This window comes from Calliopsis andreniformis, chromosome 4 (genome assembly GCF_051401765.1).
Source record: "Calliopsis andreniformis isolate RMS-2024a chromosome 4, iyCalAndr_principal, whole genome shotgun sequence".
NCBI classification, from domain to species: domain Eukaryota; kingdom Metazoa; phylum Arthropoda; class Insecta; order Hymenoptera; family Andrenidae; genus Calliopsis; species Calliopsis andreniformis.
The window spans coordinates 6,473,403-6,498,723 of NC_135065.1; the positions used below are offsets into that span (position 1 = coordinate 6,473,403).

At 38.6% G+C, this 25,321-nt stretch overlaps 2 protein-coding genes across 10 annotated transcripts in view; one reads left to right on the forward strand and one right to left on the reverse strand.

Annotated features, from left to right (window-relative positions):
• LOC143178038 (phosphatase and actin regulator 2) overlaps window positions 1–17,854 on the forward strand; it is a 309,101-nt gene extending 291,247 nt beyond the window's left edge. For 3 of the 6 annotated variants that reach the window (XM_076376454.1, XM_076376456.1, XM_076376451.1), the window contains exons 6-14: window positions 2,230–2,463; window positions 2,976–3,222; window positions 5,471–5,503; window positions 8,495–8,640; window positions 12,489–12,645; window positions 14,943–14,998; window positions 15,342–15,445; window positions 16,124–16,296; window positions 17,697–17,854. In XM_076376454.1, the coding sequence (XP_076232569.1) occupies window positions 2,230–2,463; window positions 2,976–3,222; window positions 5,471–5,503; window positions 8,495–8,640; window positions 12,489–12,645; window positions 14,943–14,998; window positions 15,342–15,445; window positions 16,124–16,296; window positions 17,697–17,712 (1,166 nt within the window). In that variant the 3' untranslated portion in view covers window positions 17,713–17,854. Of the gene's footprint in view, window positions 1–2,229; window positions 2,464–2,975; window positions 3,223–5,470; window positions 5,504–8,494; window positions 8,641–12,488; window positions 12,646–14,942; window positions 14,999–15,341; window positions 15,446–16,123; window positions 16,297–16,924; window positions 16,990–17,696 lie in introns of all 6 variants that reach the window. The other 3 variants (XR_013001702.1, XM_076376452.1, XM_076376453.1) reach the window with 3 other exon arrangements.
• A 6,788-nt stretch (window positions 17,855–24,642) lies between these two features.
• Window positions 24,643–25,321, reverse strand: part of S6kl (ribosomal protein S6 kinase like) — a 64,819-nt gene continuing 64,140 nt past the window's right edge. For all 4 annotated transcript variants that reach the window (XM_076376464.1, XM_076376465.1, XM_076376463.1 and 1 more), the window contains exon 10: window positions 24,643–25,237. In XM_076376464.1, the coding sequence (XP_076232579.1) occupies window positions 25,109–25,237 (129 nt within the window). In that variant the 3' untranslated portion in view covers window positions 24,643–25,108. The remainder of the gene's footprint in view (window positions 25,238–25,321) is intronic.

Here is a 25,321-nt window from a genome sequence, read left to right on the forward strand (position 1 = left end):
AAAGGAACCAAACAGAAAAGTGAAAATACACTATCTTTTAATAGAGAAAAAATTTGCCTGTAAAATTTCAAATTAAACCTGCGAAACCTAGTTTCTGACAAAACAATTTCTGCCGCGCTGCAGGAGCCTTAATTCTTTAATTGTTTGTTTTCTTAAACATATTTTTAGAATTTTCTATCTTTTATCTCCTTTATTCCCCTACGGTCGAAAAAAGTTATTCGTATTTTGTTTTCTATAAATTTTGAAAGACATGAAGTTAAAATTAACTGAATGTCTAGATTTTTAAAAATTTACCCTATTTTTCTGTAACTTGTAGAAACAGGAAATCATCTAAGAAAATATCATTGCAATTTCAAGTAATTTTGATTTTTACAGCATCCAGAAGAATCTGTTGATAACTCACATCTTAATAATTAAAATGTCATTCTAAAATGCCAACCATTAGACTCTATGAAAAGTGGTGAATAATAAAAAAGGATATTTTTCATATAATATACATATACATTTTATATAACATACACGTATATTTTATATAATATACCTACACATCTTGTATATTATAATATACACATATATTTAGTTCCTTTCATCTAACCATAGAGCTTATAAAATCGGTATCAAAAGTTTCCCAAACAAGTATATCAAAGGAAATTTAATAGAATAATCGATAGCGCTAACGTACACCACTATCAACATGAAACTGCTGTAGCCATAACCATCAATCGCGAGCATGAAACGAATAACCTTAATAAACTGCAGGAAGAATTTCAATTTTAACGTGGAGCTTGAAATCTTGGATGGAATCTACGTATCATGCAAATATTACGAGGTTACGCAATTTCGTACCGCGACACCGAGCAGCGTTCACCCGTTACGTTTTGCTCCTCTCGCGTGACAAATGAACCGTGACACGAAGTGGTGGACGTTAAAAAATGGGAGGACACGTAGGTCGTCAGAGGATCCGCGGAGAGGAAAAACTGCCACGGTGAAATTTTCGCAATTCGTCGCGAACAGTGCCAGACCTTTCCGCCAGTTATACTACTGGATGAATCATAATTCCTGTGAATCATAAATGGATTGGCACGCGACACTCTCGACCAGAGCCTCCGTGCCTATGAATAAAACGTGTCCAACGAGAAGTGACATTTTTAGAAATGCATTGTGTATCTATAACGTTCAATGGATTCGCGAAATCTGAAGGAGTTTCTTGTGTTTCTATAGTTACTGCGGGCCTTGAGTTGAGGGATTATGCAAGTGCTTCATTTGTGAAAGCACGAAATAGATTAGTTGGAAATATTAATTACTGATTATTTTAGACTAAGTTCTAGTGAAATTTAGTTAGAAATTTTAGAAATTTTGTAGAAGCTACCAAATAAAGTTGGATATGTAGCTGTTTATATATTACTTTTTTTTCAATTATATGTTACAGTATTTATTCACTAGAAATTCGTGATTCAGTTCAAACACAAACAAATGCATTTTCGAGATTTCTTTTAGTTCTTCTACTTTTTCTTGTGCCTTGTATTTATACGAAACCTCTGTCTCTCCTTCTTAAAACCGAAATTTTGTGGAAGGGAGAACAGAAGACCAATGTCAAAATAGTTTATATTTCGCCCACTTTCGTAGAGTGGTAGGGGAACGTAAACGAACGTGTAAATGACCTGAGCCTTATCCAAGGACTCAGAATCATCAGTGTCTTCACGTGCGTCTGCCCAGAAGGTTTACGACTAACCAATCGCTATTGAGTGTCAGAAAAAAAAGCCAAGAATTCTGTGTCCTGTTCGGGATTTGGTATTTTTACTTCTTTACAACGTTGAATATTTAAACAGTTATAATAATTGTGCTGAGTCGATATGTGTCTGTGTTATCTCTATGTATTTTTTTGCGGAGTCAATCAGATCCACTAACAATTTCTGAGCTCCCAACAATAATTATGTGTGCTATGAGGTCAGGAGATTTATGCTAATTCGAGTTTTAATGCATCCACAGTTTAAAAATACTGATTCAGCTTTCAAATCTAAAAAAGATGATAGTGGTTTTAGAATTTTATTAGGAATTTTGAATAATCAATCTGGAGGTAATATATCACTAATACTATCAGTGAGATCTGTACCTTTTTTTCAATCCCTTGTCATAGCAAAAGGGTTAAACTATCGAAGAATTCACGTACACATCGTAAACCCAATCACTCTTTGAATTTTAACCAGTTTCTTTTTGGTGTGTTTTCAGTGGAGAAGGGGGTTCTAGACCAAAGCAACGAGAACCAACAGGTGATAGAGAGGTGTTACCCTCTACCACCTCAGAACACGTTGATGCTCTCGGAGCTTCCGGAACCGCCGATTCCGTTGAGCGAGATCGGGCCGATTCCACCCCCGCCGATGTTCAGTTCTTCGAGTCCCACCTTGATACTGGCTAAACAGCGGCAAATACGAAACCCATTGCCATCAGACTACGAGGACGAAGGTAAAGCTCTATTAACTTAAACGAACTTCGAAATACTTCAACTTCATTCAATTTTCCAAAGGCGAAGTTTCAGTCTCTCTTGAAATAACACGACTGAAAAGGAATGCAAAGACGAATTTCGAGAGGTTCTGCTTTAAACACGTATTCAAATTTTAACTTTGCAATTTTCAACAAACTTAGAAAATTAAGGAGTATTGAGAGGGAAGTAAATTGAAAATTCCTTTGCTTTTATTAAGAAAAATGGAATTCTGTTTTGTAAGTTGAGGAAGAGCGGAGGATAAAAAGAAATTTCTTTTAGGCATAAAGATACAGTATTTTTCTCTATAAATTCGCTATGCTCGTAAAAAATAACAAATTTTGAGGCTTGTAAATCTGTGCTTCACAGAAATAGTATCACATTCGGTAAAATAATAGGAATAATTTCGAATATATGATAGAAGTTCTGTATAATAATAATTGACGCAGTACTTGTTAAAACTAATCGTCTATATTTAAAATAACTGTACTTGCAGAAGACGAAGAGGACTTCGACGTAGAGGAGGAGGACAACATGTACGTGCCCAGGATCACCCAGCCAGACCCGACCATCGACACATCAAGGGTCGAGAAGATCCCCGCGAAGGAGCCTAAGTTCTACGCGGTGCCCCTGAAGAGCGTGCTGAAGAAAAGGGGTTCGGGAAGCGAGCCTGGAACGCCGCAGAACACGCCCACGCAGGAGAACAGGCCGCTGACGCTTCGTCAGGAGCTGCACGCCTTCAAGTTAGTGTGATTCCAAACAGCTTGCCCTGAGGAGCACCTCGAACCCAACTCATTCAAAGACTCGATGACCAGCATTCAAACGACCACTGATTCGACCAAAAGTCTTGGTGAAAATCTAAAAAGAGGGCTGAATGGTCTCGAGTCTTTCTCCTTTCAAAATTACATGAACTTCGTCGGAGAAACAGGTCCCTCTTCAGGGGTTCAAAGGCGTTTAGAGCCAGCTGCCAGAATAATTACTCTCTTCATTCGATCCTGTTTCCCTTTAAGCGCTGTTGGAGGCGTCTCATTGATCATCAAACGCGCAACGCGGCCCCTCGCGGGTTTAATTACTGCTGGCTTTAATGAAAACGTCTCGAAGGCTTGAAGAGGGTAACCTGCTCGTCTGGAACATCGTTCTTCACCTTCTATAGTCTTGTCATTTCTTTCACGCGCACATGCACCGTACTCTCTCACATTGTCTCTATCTTTCTCTCGAGTTCTTTGGATCGTTCTGTTATTCATTGAGAGGAAATAGCGCGACAGAGCCCGCTTCGGGTCTTGAGACTTTCGCGAAGTTGCAAAGTCTGTACGACACGCGTGAGTCGTTGGACGAATGGAGTTTGTAGTTTCTTGAGGGACAGTGAACGGGGCACTGGTTCACATTTTGGTGGCTGCAAAGAGAGTGTCACTCTGAGGAGTGGATAAATAATAATTATTAGACTGTAATCTAATTATTATTAGACTTGTGCAAATACCTGTGTTTATAACATAAATTTAGAGAAATGGAACCTCCTTAAAAATTTGCTTCAGCCTTAAAATATTACAGAGTGTACTTATCTACCTTTTTTAATATCGTATGGATTCTGTATCTTTTTGCAATTTGGAATTTTTCATAAATGTAATTGATTAAGTAGAGTTATGATAGGGAATTGAAACAGATTTTGTCTTCTTTTTGGTGATTTGATAAGATGAATATCTTTGATCACCTGTGTGTATCTTATAATTAGAAAGTCAATTGCATTGAGATTAGATTCAGCAAAACTTCTGATGGAAAGTATTTTAATATATTAATTAATCTATAACTATAAACATTTCTTTTTTTAATTAGAAAAAAAATATGATAAACTGAAATATTTTAAATGATAATGTTTCATTTAGAATGAAAAATGATAATGTTTCGTTTAGAATTTTTGACATTTTAATTCATTTCTTTAGGAATAGAAGGACTATTCATAGTTGAGATCACAGGTAAAATCGGTAGAAAAATGTGTAAAAATTTCAAGAGTTTCAGTATGATAAATGTCTGATCTTATATTCTGAAGTACTTGGGAGACTCTTGGGAAATTCGCCGACCTCAGTGAAACTTGAGAAATTCGTAAAAAATTGTTCGTAGAGTGGATAGGCTGAGGAAGTAGAAATACCACGTATGTGGTCAGACATAGATGAATAATCTATATCATGGAGGCGATTGAAGATGCACTTTCTGTATTGGATTACAACACGCAATATTACTAATATTACAGTCTGACATTCAATATTGAAGCACATTTGAATATTTAATATCATTTAAAAAGTGAGTTGAATAATTGTTGGTCCTTTTTCCAGCAAAAAATAATTGTTTTAGTTTTTTTACTAATACGATCATATTCTGTGTATGGTCATTTTATGTTTTAAAAAATATATTCTAGGTTTTTAAATTGCAAGCAAATTTATTCATTTAAAAATCCATAGAATAGCATATGAATTCAGGAAAAATTTAATTGATCACAAGATATCTTGTTTAACTTTAAACAAAATATTCTGTAACGTTATTAATTATACGAAATTTCAATACAGAAACGCATCTTCATTTTCAATTACGATTACCTTAAAGTGTTTTGCATGAAAGGTGTTAAGTTTTGAGTAGAAGTTTAACAGAATCCTCGCTTTCCTATTTCAATCTAGCCATATTTGATCACAATTTAATTTACCTTCAAACAGAAATTATTCTTCCATCGAATCTTCAATAATTAAAAAAGACCTTCAGTCATAAATCAATAAGAAAATCAATAAAAAAACTATCCAAAGTGCAAAGTGTTCCGTTCAAGTCCCAAAAATAAGTTCAACCCCAGTCTCAAAGTCGATCGAGTCGAAGGGGTAGAACGATGATCCGGAGAGGGCGAAACGACATAAAAAGAATTCACATCCCACGAGAAAATGTTCGCGCATTCATCCCATTAACATATATCAGTCACCAGTAAAGTGTCGTATTTTTCTTATGCTTAACCAGAAGGCCACCGTTGAGGCCTAGGATAAGAACATGGTAATTGGCCATTGGTCTAACTAAGCATGCGCGAACCAATATGGTATACTACATCTATATATAAATATTTCTATATTATATGTATAAACATTTGTCTGATCCACGGTGGTTGATCGCAGAGAACAATCTTCTGCCCCATCCCCTTTTCTATTTCTCTTTCTATTTTTCTGTCTTTCTATCTTTCTGTCTTTCTATCTTTCTGCCTTTCTCTACCTTTCTGCCTTTCTCTACCTTTGTCGTTGACCATTCACTCTTTTCTCTTTCTGTTTCTATTCCCCTTTTTGTATTCCCCTCTTGTCTCTCTGTGTGTCAGCACCAAGAGCGCCGTGAGCATGGTAAACGTACGACCTTAAGCATGAGAAAACCTTAGGGAAACCCATGTATAAACTGTCTTCTTCTCGCCCACGCTTCACACGTTCCATTGTCCGCGCGAGACCTCGAACCATCGATCGACGAACACGAGGATCTCGATCCAACCCTTCTGACAGATACGTCCATCAACCTCAGACCATGCCCACTTGGCTCTGGCTGATTAAGAAACGTCACGTACCAACTGACGTCTCTTAATCGTTACATCTTGCGTCTTATCGCCGCGGCTTCGACGCTTTTAAGCTCGTTCGCTTCTTTGAAAGCTCGCTCAGGGGAAAACACTGTCATTTAAGATGAACTTTTGAGATTCTTCTTTAGACGACATTCGATGCAAAGGGGTGTAGACAGGATTTCTTGCAGATTTGGTGAATCTATGCATTTGGAATTATTTGGATGCTGCAATTTAGGATGATTTTAGAATTCAGGCACGAAGCTTTTCTTGTTTTTGGACAAAGATGCCCAGATACAGTTTTAGCTTTCAATACAGAGCATTTGAATATTGAACATAGAATATTTGAAATTGGAATACTGAAACGTACTAAAAATTTAGGAAGTTCCAAATTTATATATTTCAGTATTTAAAATTTTGAAGATTAGATATTTGAATATCTGAACATTTTCGAAAACAGTCACTTCCATTATATGAATTAGTATAAACTTTTTAAAAGAGGCTTTAAACGTTTCATTAATCTAAATGCATAGATGCATCGATGAAAGCTTTTTTTACTGCCTGTTCAGCCTTTGGTGTGCTACATGCCGAGAACAGCGTAACGAAAAATGAAATTATTTTTACCTCTCCCGTGGTAATTTAAATAAATTTGTTCTTACAAGAAGTTGAAGTTGAAGTGCTAGAAACTGCCATAGAAAAGTTGACAAATTTTAATAAGTATCTGATTCAATAGTTGAGTAATTTCAATTCCTTAGACACATTTTAATATTGAAACATCCTGCTCACACATTTGTTCATGTTTCTGTTACTATACCACTGTACCCTGTAAATGTCTACCATTTTAACCGCTTTGATACTTTGACCCATTGCACTACTTTAAAGATTAACCAACCTCTGCTTCAAATATCTAACACCTAGAATGACCTAGCTTCAAATAACCCTTGCAGTAATAATAAAATAAATATTCTAAATGATAGTAATTTAACAGCATTACACAAAATCTTGTATTAACTTACTATACAAAAATGGGTCAAGTCCAAAGGATTAAAATCTCAACTCCCTAAACTGCTCAAAACCTTCCACGTGTACAAAGTCCTGCATACTAACACCCCCAACATAATCCTACTCTTGCTCCTAAAAATGGTAACAGAAACAAGCAAATTTATCACAATTAATTCCCAGACATCAGAACAATTATTCACTCGAGTACTCGCGAATATGATAAAATATGAAATAACTGCAATCCCTTCTGTCGCATAATAACGAGATTACAGTAGCTAGGGGGAGGAAAAAACGCATTTACATTGCGAAGGGAACAGTTATCTGCGTCGACGTCGTTGATAACCCAATTTCAGAAGCGGACGTCCGTGTCCGTTTCACGCAGAGCCTAGCAAGTTGCTTCTGTTATCTTCATCGACGTCACCACTGTGCATTCCCCACCCTACACCTTGTCATTGGCGTTGTTTCATCCCCTCCATGTGCATCTCGTAACTTGAAACGTCCGTAGAGTAGAACATTGGCCTTAAGTAGCGAGAACCATGACCGAGGAGCGATTTTGTGGGTGTATTGAAGACTGACATGTGTCCTTTCTCTCTTTGTTCAATCTTCAGGTTATCTGTAACTTCAAAAACATAGTCTATGGTACAAGTTTGCTAGGGAGTAGTGAGCTTATATCGACGAAATATTGTATAGCGTCGATATGTATTAATAAAGAAAAGGTGGAAACTGTCTGTGTGAAACAGACACTTTCTACTTAAGAGTAATATCACAGAAAATATGAATCTTAAAATAAAAGAGTCAAAGGGGTTGTTTATTTTGAACAGTAGAGGGTTGATTAGCTTTGAATAAAAATACTGTGTGCCACTAATACGTGTTCACAAAGAAAGATTGAAAATGTCTGTCTAAAACAGGACATGTCTGTCTTCTACGTAACAGTAATATCACAGAAATTATGAATCTTAAAATAAAAGAATCTAGGAGGTGGTTTAATTGAAAGAGTAGAGGGTTGATTAACTTCGAATAAAAATTCTGTATGCCATCCATACGTGTTAAAGAAAAAAAGTAAAAAATGCCTGTTTCATGCAGACATTTTCTACTTACGAGTGATATTACAAAAAATATGAATCCTAAAATAGAGAAATCAAGGGGATGGTTTACTTTCAAGAGAAAAGGGCTGATTAATCTCGAATAAAAATATTATGTACCATCAATACGTGTTAACAGAGAAAGATTGAAAATGTCTGTGTGAAACAGGTATCTTCTACTTACGAGTAATATCACAAGAAATACGAATCTAAAAATAGAAGATTTAAGGGGGTGGTTTAGCTAGAAAAGTAAAATGCTGATCAGCCTCAAATACACCCACAAAACTTCTCCTCATTAAATTCCCATTAAAAAGCAATTTCGACCATGTTTTCTAATATCTGGCTCGTTTTCTTCGACACTTCTTTCAGCAGTCGTCCAGTCAGATTCGGCCTGGCTCTACCATGCACTCCGGAGAACAAGGAGAACGCGAGGCCGTACGTAATCAGGGAGGACGTCGACGACGAGTCGGCTGACGGGCAGGTACTTTACAGGGAAGATTACGACGACGAGAAAAGTAAGTTTCATTTAATGCAAGTGAGATATTTTGGGGATAAAATCACTTAAGTGCATCAGAGATGTGAGAAAGTTTCGAGAATCGTTCATTCCATCGATTCAACTTCATATATTACTGTGCAATAAGAAATCCATAGAGATCTCCAAATTGATGCAACTCTAGTGCAACGAATGCATACTACACGTTAATATCTCCACGCGAAGGTGGAAATTTCAAACGTTAAAAGCTGTGGAAATAATCGATCTCCCAGTAAAAAGTTAATTCGCGGATTGAACAACGGCCAAATTTCATTAGTCGCCACGTGAAAAGTTCCGCTCGTGAGTTTTTAATAGCCGCCAGAATCATATTACTTTCCGCTTGGGGCCTCTCCTTTTTTTATTTTTAGTTTCGATATAATTAAATGCGAAACGCTTCGTGTATTTTAACCACGCGTCACTGGGAAAAATTCTGCTGCAACTGGGTCGTCGATGAGTTAACCAATTGCATGCAAATTGCGTGCAGCGTTAAGGAAATTTTGACGTTCGATGATATAAGTTTCCTTGGTAAAGCAGCGTGAGATGTTTGAGGTAAAACGTCGAGTAAACATGAAAGTATTTTTTTAATAACAATTCTCGTTAAGTTGTGTGAAAGAGGAGGAATCCACAGCGGAAAAACTGGACGAGAAATACGACGCAGAGACTTGGTTTTGTCATTCTCCTCCTATTTGTCTCTCCGCCGAACGAATTATATCAACGAGAGACAGCTGTAACGTAGAACAGTTTGCAATTGGACTTTCTTTCTCCGTGTTTTCTTTGACGTAACGCGGATTAGATGGCAATTAGAGTTTGCAATTTGAGGGCTTGCAGATGATTTGTTTAAATACCTTTTGGAGAAGGCTTTCCGTGGATGTTCTTGCGAGGATGTAATGTTGGAATACTAATTACATTATTCAGACAATTATCGTGTATTTCACTTTGCAGGCTTTTTGAGGTTTCCTTTGAAATTGAGGCAATGGATTATTTATAATTATTGCAGAAATTTTGAATATTTGTTTTAAACAGAATTATGATATATTAGATTATTTTCTTTTTTATGCTGCAAACTTTGATAAACTCTGCTGCTTGATTATAAAAGACTAATTATTGATTTATATTAAAATATAGAGAGAAAAACAATTAAAAATTATTAAACATTCTAGAAACAGTAAGAATTCTATTATTCGAGATGAAGATTGTTAATTAGAAAGATTGTAATCAATAATTCAAGGTAAATGATTATTTAAGGGTGCAATAAAAGGTGACTATTTGAAACTATGAATCAAATAAATTTACTAATTATATGTTTTGTTAAGAAACGAAGAGAAGAACTAATTAAATGATAATTAACTGTTTTAAAATCCCTTAAAGGAAAACGCAGATTTAATCCAAAACTTAAATAAACCTCCAACTTTAATCACATACAATTAATCCAGTAACTTATAATTAATCTACTAACTTGTCATATTTTCCCCCATGACAATTTATCATTTAAAACCTTCTAGCCGATCTCCCACCAAATTAAAATTTGGTCCAATAAAAATCGAATAAAAATCTTCCCCAAAAACGTCTCAAGTTGAAATCCGTCCTCGAACTACAATAAAATCACTAAGTAAACCCAATTAAATTCAAAGCACCCTCGTAAATAAAGCATCGCCTCCAGGCGCCATCCACTTCCCCTTAACAAAGCGTCCCAAAGACACAGAGCACCCTCGAGCCTGCCTCAACTCGTGTCCTTCCTGCCGCGTCTCCGCCATCGAAGAGGCCAGAGTTCGATTGGCAAAGACCTCGGGATCAGCCATCGTGGACCGTACTAATTATACTCTCGCGTCGGTACGTTTATTCACGCAGACAGAGGCGCGATCACGCGAACGCCTCGATGGTTATATTAATCCCCCCCGAGATAGCTGGCAAATGGCTCAGTGCGTCTTTGGCCGTTGTTTTGCATCGATTTGCCGCGAATCGCCGCCGATTCGTGAGAAGTTTCCTCACGCGTCAGAAGTGCGCGAAAAGCCAATCGAACTTTTCCCCGATCTCCCCTTCGGGAACCGCGAAGTTTCGATAATAATTCGCTGGCTCGCGACGACAGCCGATCGCGGGATCGACTTAGAATTCTGCCAGACGATCGGAGCTTTCGATTTAACTTCTCGCTTCGAGGGTCGATCGGGGAAAGTCGAGGGGAAGAGGGCAGCGATGACACCATGCTGTCGATCTGGACCGCGTCGACCCTGTCGATCGCCTGCGCCTCGATCGAGCCGTCCAAACGCAACCCTCCTCTGCGTCGCAGCGTCAGCTGCTGCTCGCTCGTCGACGGTAAATCGCGCTCGAAATAGCAGAAAACGACGGATCGACGCGACGTTTGATAATAGACTGTTAGCGGGAGCGGTTGGAGATCAAAGTTTATAGCGTTGACTTGCCGCGGACGATCGCTGATCGATGTTGGAGGACGTTGGGGAAGTTTAATGAGGAAGTCGAGGAATGGAGATAGGTTACTTATGTAGAGGCGTCTTAAAAAGGTCTTGAGAATAGTGAAGTCTTAGAAGCGTCGAGAAGACGTCTTTGAAATATCTGAAGTAGAAATCAGTGTCTCTGGGATGTCTTAAAGACGTTTAGATTATGTCTGTAAGACGTCCAGGCAAGACATAGACGTCTTTAAGACATCCAAAGGTGTGAGTGGTTTAAGACAGTCATGCAGTGTTTTTAAGATGTCTTATGGACGTACATTTTAGAAGTCTTTAAGATGCTGTCGAATGTTTTTAAGGCATCCAAGTTATCTCATGAGGCGATCAAATATAAAATAGACGTCTTTAAGACGTCTTGTGCTATTTGGATACAGTGTGGTGGAACGAAAAAATTAAAATTAAAATTGTGGAACTGTTTTCTTATCGTGAAAATGTATACCCTGACTTTAGGCTTCTAAATTAAATTTAGGAAAATTGGGTGTCATTAACATTTCAACAAAGACGCATTTTTAGCATTTAAAACTATGCAGGAAGATAAGAACTTTAATTTTGTTATTAGGATACTTCTGTCCCTTAAATTGACGTGGTTTACAAGTATACAAAAATTATTTGACAGAATTTTACTAAATAGAAGATTTAATATTGAAGTTTCTTAACAAATATTTTCTTCGAATATAATCTTCTAATTAAAAACAGATACCAGTGCTAAATGTCAAAAGTCAATCAAAATAAAGCAGGTTACAGCCAAGAAAACGATTCCACCTAATTTAAGAAGTGTGTTCCAAACATTTCCTCAGTGTCAAAATGAGTATAATTCACCTACTAGATTATGATCATGCCAAGTAGAGTTAGGCGTATTTCGAATAGTCTTAAATTCAACTTGTGAGCATATTGTGGATTTCTTATTGTGCTGAGACAAATCGAATAAACGAAAGAAAAATAAACACAAAAAATTAATAAAAGTAGTAATTACTATTATCTGTGAAAATAATAATAATAACTTCTTGTATTACCAGTCCCTTTTTTAAATTTCCCAGGGACAAACTTCCACCAACTTTGTTGATTTTCCGTCACGGTAGCCTCGTATTTACGAAAAATCATGTAAATATTGACCAGCGAAATAAAATCAGCTGTCCGTGAATTTGCAAATACCACACTCTGCAATTTTATTCCAATTTAATTTGAATCTCGAATTTCTCGGGAAATTACTATTTAGTCCTCGAAATACATTTTCCTCAAAATAAATATATCCTATAGTAACAGAAAATTATTACTTAGAAGTACAATTCCCTAACAAGAAAAGTATTTTACATTTAATGTAAATATGAAAGACAGCTAGAACGATGAGGCTAACTGTTTCTCACGATTTCAGGTCGATTGGCAGCGAAGATCGCGCGCAAGGAGTCGCTGTCGCTGAAGTTAGCCCTCAGACCTGACAGGCAAGAACTCATCAACAGGAACATCCTTCAGCTGCAGACAGACAATGAGAGGCAGGAAACGAAGGAGGCAATTGGTGCCAAGCTCATCAGGTGAAAAGATTTTTCATCTTCTCTACCCAGTTTTTATCGTGCAAACGGGACTTTCTGGGCTTGAACAAAAGGAGGCTGTCTTTGTCGCCTGCCATAGACGTCTTACGATTCTGCCGATGATCTCCAGAGACACTTTCACAGTATTAATATTCACAATTTTTATTTTATTCTGCGGTATTTTCTTGTTTAAAATCATTTTATTGGGCTCCAATGCTGCAGATCGTTACAGGTTAATAAGTTTGAGTTAAAATTAAATATTTAGCTTGTTTCTGTGTGGGATATTCGATAATAGGTATCAGAAATTTTAAGGGGTGATGCCACATGCCAAAATGAGACGAAAATTAAGAATGATAAAATTGTGTGCAAGGCTTCGTTTTAGAGTTATTAATTGTTATAGAAATGCTTAAAATTCGCTTGAAACGTGTCTGACCAAATAAGGGATTATTCTACTGCAGCTCTTCAATTAATAACTTAGAAACGACACCTCAAACACAATTTCACCATTCTTGATTTTAATTAGACAGATACTGGCACCACATTGCTATTATTCACAAACATTATCAATAAGTGTAACGCCAAATAATTTTTCTTAGCATTCATCTTAGCCACCTCTCCCTTATTACAAACAGTATTTAACATCACCGTGACTGAATGAAGCATTAATTTTCGAAAAAAAGTGGGACTAAATTACTTTCCTTCTAAGGAACCCACGCGTCTCTAAAAGAAGCTCCTTAATTATTCCCGCGGAAAAATTTGCCCTCGCCTGAAAGGGGGTAAAAATGAACTTCGCCGCGCGTTATTAGAACCAGACGTCCTCGAGGTCCCTAGAATAAAATTGAAAAAGCCAAGCATTATTCAAAGGAGCCCTGGCCATTGATCGCGCGCATTCAAGCGTGCTCGCTGAATCCTCTCGCGTATCTAGCACGGCCGTGAATAGCCGTGACCATAGAAAACCGAGCCCTCGACTATTCGCGATATCGATTCCCCAAGACCTGGCGAATTTACGCCCCCGCAAATTGACGTGCACGCAACGACGTAACCGCGTGGAAACTACGATTACTAAATTTAGGGACTCGATTGAGAGTATTTGTTTCCTTGAGGAGACCAGGAGGCATCGCGAATTCTGATTTGATCATGGCTGGAGCTCGTGAATCGACGTATTTTGAATACCTTGCAGAGTCCTTGAGGCATTCCTTCCTCGATTTTCCTTGCAGAGTTTTTCCTTTCAGAGTTTCCTCAAGTTTTTTTTCAATTTACAGATTTTATAATTTAGAGAGGTGATTTTAGAGACTGAGATAAACTGCAGGCTCTTTTTTAACTCCTCAGGGACAAAATTGATGTCGACGAAATATAGTTTCTTTTTTGATTCTATTTTAGTGATGTGTTAATTATGAAACATTTTTCTTTGCTATTTTGGGGGACTTTGATCAATTTAAATATCAATTAACTGATAATAGTTTAACTAAAGAAGTAATTACATATATACTACCAATCCATAAGTATTTGTATCTTTGAGGAAACTTAATTAACTTTGTTATTTCTAATTTAATGAAAGACTTCTTAATCTTTCATGTTTGCATTTCTAAAACTATTAGACTACAATTGTCGATAACTACATAGTTTATTTTCGAGTTCGAAGATAAACATTCATCATGTTCACTGGATTACATAACGCGCGACAATTGGCGTAAATAATATGTCATATATTTCTTTCAGTTGGTAAACGACTTCCGTCTCGAGTGGTTCTTAGCTTAGTTTGTTTGGATCAGGTTCAGAGGCAGTCATAAAGGCTTTCGTCGATCATGGAGCGTTGGACACCTTAAAAACGTAAAGAAATCCGCCTTTTCCACTTCCGTCCCTAAAATCACATAATCAACGAAAAAAGATAAGCCTCGGTAAACCACAGCAAATTTTCCTTCACCTTCGCTTTGAAAAAGTTCCTACCTCGTCCCAATTTTCCAAAATTCAGTTTCCAATGCCCCTGGGATTAAAATAGATAATTCCTCTCGAAACTATCACCGAGTTCAGTGTAATCTGCTTTTAATCTCTAACCGAATAAAATCGCGTCCCGTCGTCGATTCTCGAGGCCCGCCAACGCGAAATACGATGCTGAAGCAACTGGTGCCGTGAAAGGCGATTACACGGGATCACGGGACGAACAGTTGATCACGGTGAATCACATGTTTGTCTCTGAGCGAAATCTAGCCGTCCCTTGACCGTTCGAGCCTCTCAGCGATCCGCGAAAGCAGCTTTCAATCTATGCACTTGCACTAATTCGCGCTGCATTGTTGTTGCAGGCGGCTGAGCATGCGGCCGACCCAAGAGGAGCTCGAAGAGCGGAACATCTTGAAAAGTAAGCATTCTCGTGAGAGAATAACCCTTTTATCGATTAATACAGTCACATTATTTGAAATTGCAATTATGAATGGATATTAATAAAGATTACAACAGTGTCTACTAGAAAAAGGAATACTATAGAAAGGACGTGAAAATGAATTAAAAATATTTTTCTTTTTCATGGTAGAATGAATGAGAACTATGAAGGTGATAGAATTTTTAATGAATTTAGCAGTCGAGGTGTTAAAGACATCATTTTTATTTTGACCTAAAAATGGCAATTTCATGTGGTATGATCTGTTAGCTCCTTCGAAGTAGGCAGAGTACAGAAGGGAATGGTTGATATCTTCTGTTTGCAGAGCAAAGTCCCGCCGAAGAGAAGAAGCAGAAGGAGGAGAAAAAGCGATACCTGCTGCGGAAGCTCAGCTTTCGACCCACAGTTGAGGAGCTCAAGGAAAAGAAAGTATGTCTCGAGCTTTTTCTTAATTATTGTAATTAACCCTTTACTCTCAAAGTATGTTCCCCAGGCATTAATATTAATTTCTAATGTTATAAAGTTTTATACATTAAAAGAAACGAAGAAAAAAGCAATTTTAAAATAATTCTCTGAATCTGTGTTTAACTGTCAGAGAAGACCACGTTTTTTTTATTATTTTTCAATCTTTTTTACTTCTAACATAACTAGGGCTACAATATTCTGTGAAAATAAAAAAATAGTAAGATGCCCTATAAACTAAATTAAACAAAATAGACTACAGTAAGCCAGGCTCTCAGATACAAATTATACATTACTCCTCCTTTATCTGCACTCTTTGAACAACCAAATTTTATAAATGAATTACAGCATAAATATATAACTCTGTCAAAGGGTTCTATCATCCTTTGTGCCTTTTGTCGAATTTATGTTATAATCTACTTCCTTCGTTAACTAGCTATATAACGACCACTCTCTCAGTAAACACAAAAGACATTAAACAGTTTTAAAAGCCAAGAGAAATACAATTAAACAGAATGGCAAGATTCTTCCGCAAACCTAGTAAATCAAATTCGCTCGATTTCCGCGCAGAGAACTTGGAGCGTAAAGGGTTAATTGAACTAGAGCCCTGAGGGAGAGGAACTAACGTTGTGGTTCTGCATGTAGATCATCAGGTTCAGCGACTACATCGAAGTCACGCAGGCCCACGACTACGATAGAAGGGCGGACAAGCCCTGGACGCGGTTGACTCCTAAGGACAAGGCAGCTATCAGGAAGGAGTTGAACGAGTTTAAGAGTTTGGAGATGACCGTTCATGAGGACAGCCGACACCTCACCAGGTACATCTTTATTAGGAGTGACGTTTTAAAGTAGTTCACGTTGGCCCAGGTCGTAGAGTTCAGAGATTAGTAGAGCAGTAGAGTTTGAGATCTAGAAACTGATAGAGTTTTGTCCCCATTATGTTTGGCTTGGAGGATGAAGTGTCCCTTAGCAATGTGGTGTTCGAAAACGATCAGAATGTTAAGACTCATTGATGTAGAAGTTTGTGACTCTGAAAACGTAAAGTAGTTTAGCACCAAATCTGATGCACTTGCTTTTAGAGAGCAGAGTAGTTGGACTGACTGCATCATTGCAATTTCTGTGCTTTCGAAAATGCAAGTTTCTCCCCTGAATAAATTGCTCGTTTAGAGAATAATTATTGAGATCTTCTCTATTTTTAGATTAAGATCTTTTATATTTTATTCTCATTGAATTGGATAACAGTTTGTTGAGATAGTGAAAGGTTTTAACAGATTATTTTCGGACCACATTTATGAACCCTCTGGGGACGGTGCATATTTGAATAGAAGAGACAGTTTTGTTTGTTGCGAGAATAAGTTTAATATAAAAGATTACTTAATCTATCTTACAGATCTGTTAAGGGAACTACTTTTTTATTGATTCGATTGCATACGTTACATGTTACAGTTTTCTATGAAACGGTGTATCTTTCAAAGCAAACACCAATACGAAGACCTGGTTTTCGACTGCAGGTATCACAATGATAACCAGACTCCTGTCGTCCTCCCCCAATTTTGCTATTAAGAATGTTCAATTTTTACATCCATCGTCCTTCAAACACTTCACAAACACATTATATGTAGTTTTCATTTATTTCTCTGTTACACACGTAGATATCTTATCTAAGACACCATAAGCTCACCAAAATCGTCAGCTAGTTCAATTCAGTCTCAAAATCAACAAACACTGTCGTCCATTTTCCATTTTCTATCTTCTACCCTTTCAAAACTTTTTCTACATGTCTCCATTATCCCCAACAAAAGACACTTCTCTCACATTTTAAAAACTTTTCGCACCAAATCCACCTTCTCCCACATGCACCCACACACGTTTAAAACTCCACAACCACATCTCACACTCCTACAAACTAGTACAAACTCACCACCCCCATGTATCAAAGCACCCCAGAAACCCCAAACAACCCCACTCCCCTCTCTCGCCATCAGCTCCAATTCTCTCAGAAATGTCCATCAAGAGTCATTCAGATACCGACCAAACCAGGAGAACAATCGCATCCGTCCCCCGAAGGGCTGTCTCATCCCCTTCGATAAATGTGTCACGCATCCCCGAACGAATTGTTTTAATTATTTTTCCAAAACTTATCTCACCACCGTGCACCACAGCCGTAAATGATACGCGAAACCATAACCACCCTCTTTGTGTGCTTCGTTGGTTGCAGGTTCCATAGGCCATGACAATTGCAATGTGTTGAGGTGGTGCTACAGTGTGGTGCGGGTATAGGTGAAGGTGCAGTGTGGTGGCCTCGCGTCGAGGCTGGATAAATCGGGGGTGGTGACTCGCGGCATCCGTTGGATAATACGTCGAGGGTTGCGCGCGTGGCACGCCCCGACGGTGGTTACTTTTGACGTTGCAGCGTCGTGTTGTCATTCGTCGTCGTCACCTCCGTGCATCGCCACTGCAGCCAGGTCGGTCCGTCGCCCACGCTGACGACGAACGTCCCCACGACGTCGACGAAGATTGTGATAGGGTGGCCCGCCACGAGCGACGCTGGGTCACGGCGGGTCACTCGTTGAATTTCTCTTCATTAAGGCTCGTTCACACCCGGGCTCGCCGAACAGCTTGCATTTATCTACGATGCCAAAACACTGACTCAAGAGACGTGGAGAGAACCTGGGGTGGGGGAGGGAGGGGTCGACAGGTGACGACTGACGGAGAATCAAAAAGCTAAGACTCATTTTTCTACGAACGCTCGAGTAGGTAGCTTGTCCCCCTGTTCTTTCGGGGAGCTCTGACGATCTCCAAGGGATCGAAGGAGGATTGGGAGGGGATTGTCGATGGAGGTTACACTTGGGGATAGAGTGTAACGCGTGGGTCGAAGGAAGCGAAGGAAGAGCTTCTTTTCGTGGCGCGAGCTCGCGTGTGAACGAACCTTTGTAGATGTATAAACACCATTTTCTATTTTTTTCCTTTTTTCTGCCATCAAGCTAGCTCATCATCAGTGTCACCTGGCATCATCGTGTGTATACGTAAAGCGATCGTTCGAGTTTTAACCATGTATCGTTCGTGTGATATATCTTGTGAATATCTTGCGAGAATACTCAGATCAGTGAGCCGTTGGAGGGGCGAAACACTTGCATACGCGATCGTGCTTCTTTTTCGCGCGTGTTATGGGGGACGCAAAGGGGGGGGAGGACGTTGATTTAGGTTTGAATTTTCATTTTCTTCGGTTTCTTTCCCATCGGGGACACGTTAGTTCGCGATATTTTTATATGTTGACGTTTGTGGAGGGAATCTGCGTAACTGAGGACACATTCTTTTCGGGCGGACGAGAGATCGGTGATGACGAAACGAACAAATGATACCTCGTTTTTTTTAAATGAATCGAAGCTTCGCGGCTGGCGGCTGGTGTATACATACATATACATATATACGTGTGATTTAACGATATAATTCCACGGACTCGCATGATTTTAAACGATTTTTAAGTCGACTTGACTTCGTTGTTCGTATATCACGCTAAATGTTATGTAGTTTATTGTATTAAGCTCGTTCACTGCGCGGCGGTGACGCACAGTGGACAAGCACACGGACACACGCGCGCGCACGTCAACACACATACACACACACGTACACACAGAGAGGACATATTCATTCGAAAACTTTGCGAATCTATGACAATCTTGTTCGAATTGACAAGAAACTAATTTTTCTTTTAACTGCCAGGTATCACTCTATCTCTCTCTCTCTCTATCTCTATCAGTCTCTCTCTCTCTCTCTCTCTCTCTCTCTCTCTCTCTCTCTCTCTCTCTCTCTCTCTCTCTCTCTCTCTCTCTCTTCAAGAGCTGCCTTGAAGAGCCAAACACATACAACACTATTACCATTACGAAAAGGGGAAGAAAAAATAAATGTTCACCGACGAAAGGGTGGAAAGAAAACGAAAGAAAAGAGGAACGAATCATGCAATTAAGCTTTGTAGAAGAGAATAGATAACGCGTACCGTAGTGATTATTACTGTCGCCATCATCATCGCCTAGCGACGCTGCGATCATCGTCAACTTCGATCGCTTTTAACGAAGAACTTTCGACATTCACGATCACCGACACATTATCGATCATCGAAAGAGATCATCGCTGATCGACGCGTAGACGAAAAGTTTCAAAATCGAAAAAAAAAAAAATAAATAAATAAATGCTTCGATCTCGTGCGCGCTTGAGTCCCTCGAAAAGACTTCCTCTCTCTGCCGCTTGATCATCAGTGAATCGCGTTGCTTCGGGAGCGTCGCTGGACAGCCTTAATCGAAAAGAAGCCCTCAAAAAAAAAACGGAGAGAAAAAACAGAGAAATAGAAAATGGAGAGGATCGAGAGACTCGAGTGTCGTCCTCGAGGGACCATGGGCGCCTAGTCCACCCATGCTCCCTCGATCGAAGAACTCGATACCTCGATCCCTCGAGCTCTTGAGGTACGTCGCGACGGCGAATTGATTTTCCTTCTAAATAGTGAATCTAGTTTTTAACGATCGTCCAATGGGGTGAGAGGATCGGATGGTCGATCTTTCTCGTAACCCATCAGTGAACTCAGCTGTTCGATATTATTAAAAGCAAAACGAAAACAAAAGAAAGAACGATAAACTGAAGAAGAAAACATTCGTCAGCTTCCTCGTGGCGTCGAGCCGCGAGGAAGGGGATGACCTTTGACAGCGAACCACGGAGACGCAAGTGATAAGGAACGACGCGCAGATTGGGAGATGAAGGGAGGCATCTCTCTCGTTCCCATTGGTCGAGCGCTGTGGCTACCGTGTAGTCGAAACGAAATATTATCAATTTTTCTCCGGGATGGCTTTGTGTGCCGAGTGTGTGGAAATGAACGCGCGTGAGGATCGTGTGAATCGTGAGAGAGATGAATATTTTAGAACGGGGTTAAAAAAGAAAGAGAGAGAAGCAAGAACACGAGAGTGGAAGGGGGAAAAGTCGAGAAGGATCGATTTGTCCTCGAGTTTTCTCCCTTTTTCGTTTCCCTTTTTTTTTATACATATATATATATATTATATAAATTCACGTGTTTGTCGACGTGTGGCTGCCACTCTCGAGGACGAATCAGAGTGACGAAGGCACGACGTAACGCGAGACATACCGACTAAATAACGAACGATTTGTAAATATTAAGAAGCGACTTAGACGTAAAGGGGAGAAGAAGAAGGAGAGATTGTAAAACAGCGCAATAGAAAATTCACGCTACACGCTAAGGTATTACGCATGGCAGAACGAAAGCAAATGGAGACACTTATAAATATCGAGTTTTAGGCGAACGAAGGAAGTGGAGATCGCGCCCTAACGCAAAACGACACACCATATACATATATAAATACTATACATATATACATAGATATATATATTATATATATATTATTATATCGAGCCGTACGAAGCAGTAATGTGCGTTTTCCGGCACAGATAGTTGGTATTTTGTGTACAAAAGAGAGACGAGAAGACGCGAAGAGAAACACGCAAACCAGAGAACGATTTGGCAGTTTTCGTCGCGCCGAGTCCATCGTGCATTATTATTTGCATTTCTGCGGGAAGGCGCGATGAGAAGCCTTTATCATCGTCGAACATGACGTCTCTGGGTTCGTCGATCGAATTCTTGACACCACGATCATCGAGCAAACCGAAGATGCAACCCTCTAATGATTTCATTAGGATCGATCGATCCCAACGAAATTCGCTACACATTTGCTCCCTGCAGATTCGGTTTGTTCTATTTTCGTATTTTTCGCATCGCGCGAGCACTCTCGATAGATTCGTTCCGCGAAATCGTGTTGACAAGATACGACAGAGTCGATGGGAATTATAACTGAGCGATGACAGCATTGGTAATTGGTACTTGAGAGTCGAGTGCAATTGGAATGATCATGTAGATGGCACGATGCGTTTTTAGGGGTTTGAAAAATCATTTTTATCTCTGCCAATTTTTAATAAACATGCTGCAATTTTGGAAATATTCGTGGAATTGTGTCGTGAGTCAGATTGGATGTTTGGATTGAGAACGCGACTGATTTTCGTGTAGTGGCGTGGCGAAGTGATGTTGATAGGAACGTCGCCTGGGTGATCTCGATGCGTGGTAAGTAGTGTCATCAGGCTGGAAAAGTTAGAATAATATTTCTGGTTCCGAGAATTAGTGTCAGGTGACTGTGACTCAGAGGTTTGTTCGAACGAGACTGATATATGTTCATTAAGACACTATAACTTGAAGCATGTTAATCGATAAATGAAATAATGATTTCGTGTATGGAATCGGAAATTATTGAAGAATTAAAAGGAACGTGAGTTTTAAATAAATTTCAAAATACATATAAGATTATTTCGATAAAATTCTTGGAAGATTAAGTTAAAGGAAATTAGGTAAATAAGACTCTTCCTGTTTAAAATTGAAAAATTAATGGACTTATTAATCGAGAGTAATCTCAATCACTTTTATATCTGTTTTAATTACCGAGTTTCGTACAACACGTGTGAGTAAAGAAGCGAGCTACTGCAATTAAATTCAATCGAAGATATAACTGCATTTTCTAGTCCATAGCTAAAGCAAACTAGCAAAAAGCTGAAAGTATCAAAACTTCAACTGAATTTCTACTTTCCTGCGATGAAGTAATCCTCCATTTTTTAATAAATATTTATACAAATTTTTACTTCCCCGTAATTCAATTTTAATCAAAGAAGCTATGCTATTTTCTTATTCTACTTTTAAGATTCTACCAAAGACTTAAAACTCCACAAGTAGAACGCATCAATAAAAGACCCCACACGAGAGGCAAAATTTTCTTAACAAATTTCGAGCAGAACAAAAGCCATCCCTTATTAACGTAAAACTTCCCTAAACCATCAGAACAAATCTTCGAGTCACTGTACAAAGTACAATTCGTGTCCTATGAGAAGTCCCCTGAAACACGTTAAGGATAATGGCTTCCAGAAGACTTTTCATGGGATTTCTCATAGGACACGGATATTACGTGCTCTCGCATCCACAAAGTGCGTCACATCGAGACAATTCACATATTAATAATCCCGATTTCGTGGAACGCGAAGTATCGAGGTGCGCCAGTATCCACATAGCAGGAAGTCAGGCTGTAAAAATTGTCGCTGGCCGTGCAAACGGACGAATTCTACTTGTATCATAATATCTTACGGTAAATAGCGCTATTATAAACAATAACGACATAACAACAATAAGGTAAAGCTCGTAATTTAAGGGGTGAGCGAGGGCGTGTGTCGATTAACTGTGCCGCGAGCGCGCGAGCTAGTGATCGAGCTACATCACTAAACCGAAAAGCGGCTCGTGGCCACGTGGAAAGGGGCTCCTCAGCCGCTGGTCTCGCGATTTTCCCTTATTCTTCGCGAAGAATAGAACCGTAGATTCCCACAGAAATCCACGATTCTCGTCTTCGACGAAAAGAAATAAAATTACTCGAGGGAAAAAGCACGCGAAATCGGTGCCTGCGCGCAGCCCTGACAGATTTTTACCAAAACGACTCCGCGAGTCGCGGGGTGGAAGCAGTCGATTAGACGTGTAATAATTCAATTTCGTTCTGTTTTGTAAACGAAGTCGAAATCGATTGTCGATGAAAGAAATCGATGACGAAGGTCGTCGATCCCGTGGAGCATGGGAAATATAATGGAGGTTCGCGAGGGATCGCTGGAGGAACCAGGTGTTGAGAGGTTCCATCAGTCTTATTCGTTGTTAATCATATAGTATTGTATATTTTTTAGAACAAATTGTTTCGTCGACTGTTTATCTGTTTTTGGAAATATTAAGAGTACTTTTTAAAATCGTGGCTTCTTGAGATTCGGGGGACGATGGGTGTTTATTTATTATATAATTCTTTAAAAATAGTGAGACAAATTTGGGAGCTTGAAAGGTCGACAGTTTATCGTGTAAGTGTTTTTTAATCGATTTTTAATCGAGTGGGTGGTTTGATCAGCGATCGCTCGGGAACGCGTGGCTAGGGTCTTAATATGGCGGAATGCGTTGTATTATACATATACCGAAATCGAGAAACCCTCTAAGTGTAAGAATAATAATGTATATATATATAATTATTATACCGTAAACTTCGATTGATTGCGCTCCAAGGGAGCGAATGAGCCTCCCCCTCCGTCGAGAGCATAGGAGACCGAGGAAGGAGTTAAAGTAATAAAATTGAAACGCACGAAAACGAAGACGAAGCGGCTGAAAATTCTGAGAAAAAAGGGGAAAACTGTTCTCGCGTAAAAGAAAAAAATAGAGGAATGAGAAATGATCGGGATGAAAAGATAAGGAAAAAAAGACGCTGTGTTTTTCGATCCAGATCCGTTCTGTTTTCTATTTTGTTGTTAGTTTGTACGCACTACGATTTACCGCAATTTATTGTATTATCGATGAAATACTGTAACAAAAATACTGTTAACTATTCTTAAAGAAATTAAAAACTTTTGTAAACTGAGAATTCTTTCTCTGGAAGACTTCTGCTTTTATTATAGTCTGCATGAATCATTTCAAGAAGAGAGAAATAGAAAGAATAACTGCGAAAACATGTTAAAGGATAGATATTTGTTATTTCTGTGGCATCATTTTCCTTACCATAAATAGGAATTAATTAGTCTCATTTAGAAATCACTCTATCATGGCCAAAAGAAATTATAACTTTTCATTTATTAGCCTTTAGGGATTTGTTTAAAATAGACTCATAAATCTGTACCTGAGAGCCATCGTGATCCAAGTTCTATCTGTTACTTTTTAGAAGAGTCAAAAATAAAAGCAATTATCCATTTTTTAACATAGTATTTAAAATACTTCATAATATTCAATTTTCTTCACTTATAACACAACTGAATTAAATTCCTGTTATTGTAATAAAATGAAGAAAATCAGTAAGATCTTGTAAAGAAACTGAATGTTGGAGAAAAATAGACTTGGGTTAGTCTGGCTCTCAGGTACAGACTACTTTAAAGAAACACTAGACACTACTTTAAATAGACAGTACTTGAGGGAATATTGACTTACCTGAAAAAATTAATGTCCACATATTTGACCACTGGAGCAGGAATTAAAATGAAAATTTCAAGGAAATGTGGACATTTAGGATCGTAAATATAGATGGACGACACAAAAAGATCCACACGAATTATTTTGAATTGACGAGCATATATTTCATCAATAACACAGTACATTTCACAGGCTGTCTTCCAACAGTATTGCGAAAGCCTCAGGTCTCGCAGTCTCGCAGTAAAGAAAGCTTCGCGACTTGTCTGTTAATCTCCGAAGCTGTCGTTCATCACAATAGCACCGTTTATAAAAATATTTCAACGAGTCAAACTATAAAAAGTATCAGTTCGAGCTACAGAATAGAAAACCCTGACGAGTCGTGTACAAAATAATTTCAACGTCTTGGCAAAAACGGTAAAAAATACTTTCACTCTTCGCTTAAACTAATGGATGGCATCGAAAATGTTGCTTGAAAAAAGCAACAACTGAACTACGATATTAAGAAAGTTAGGAAAATAGCTGGAGCAGTCGCCCCGAATAAATTCGATTTTGCATTGATCAGAATTGATCGACGCGGCTAAAAGCTAATTTAGTCTGCTACTAATTATTAATTAGGAGGAGGGTTGCTCGTGGTCTTCAGAGCTGCTCTCCTCTTTCATAGAGCTATCGAAATTGGAAAACTTGTCCACGCTCTGTTGATCCGATGAGGCTACGCGTCCCAGTAATCGAAATGGCGATTCCTGTGAAAATTAGTATGTAAAGTAAGAATGAAATGCAGTTCTTATAAAGTGTTTATGAATTCTCTTTATAAACTTCATGTGGTC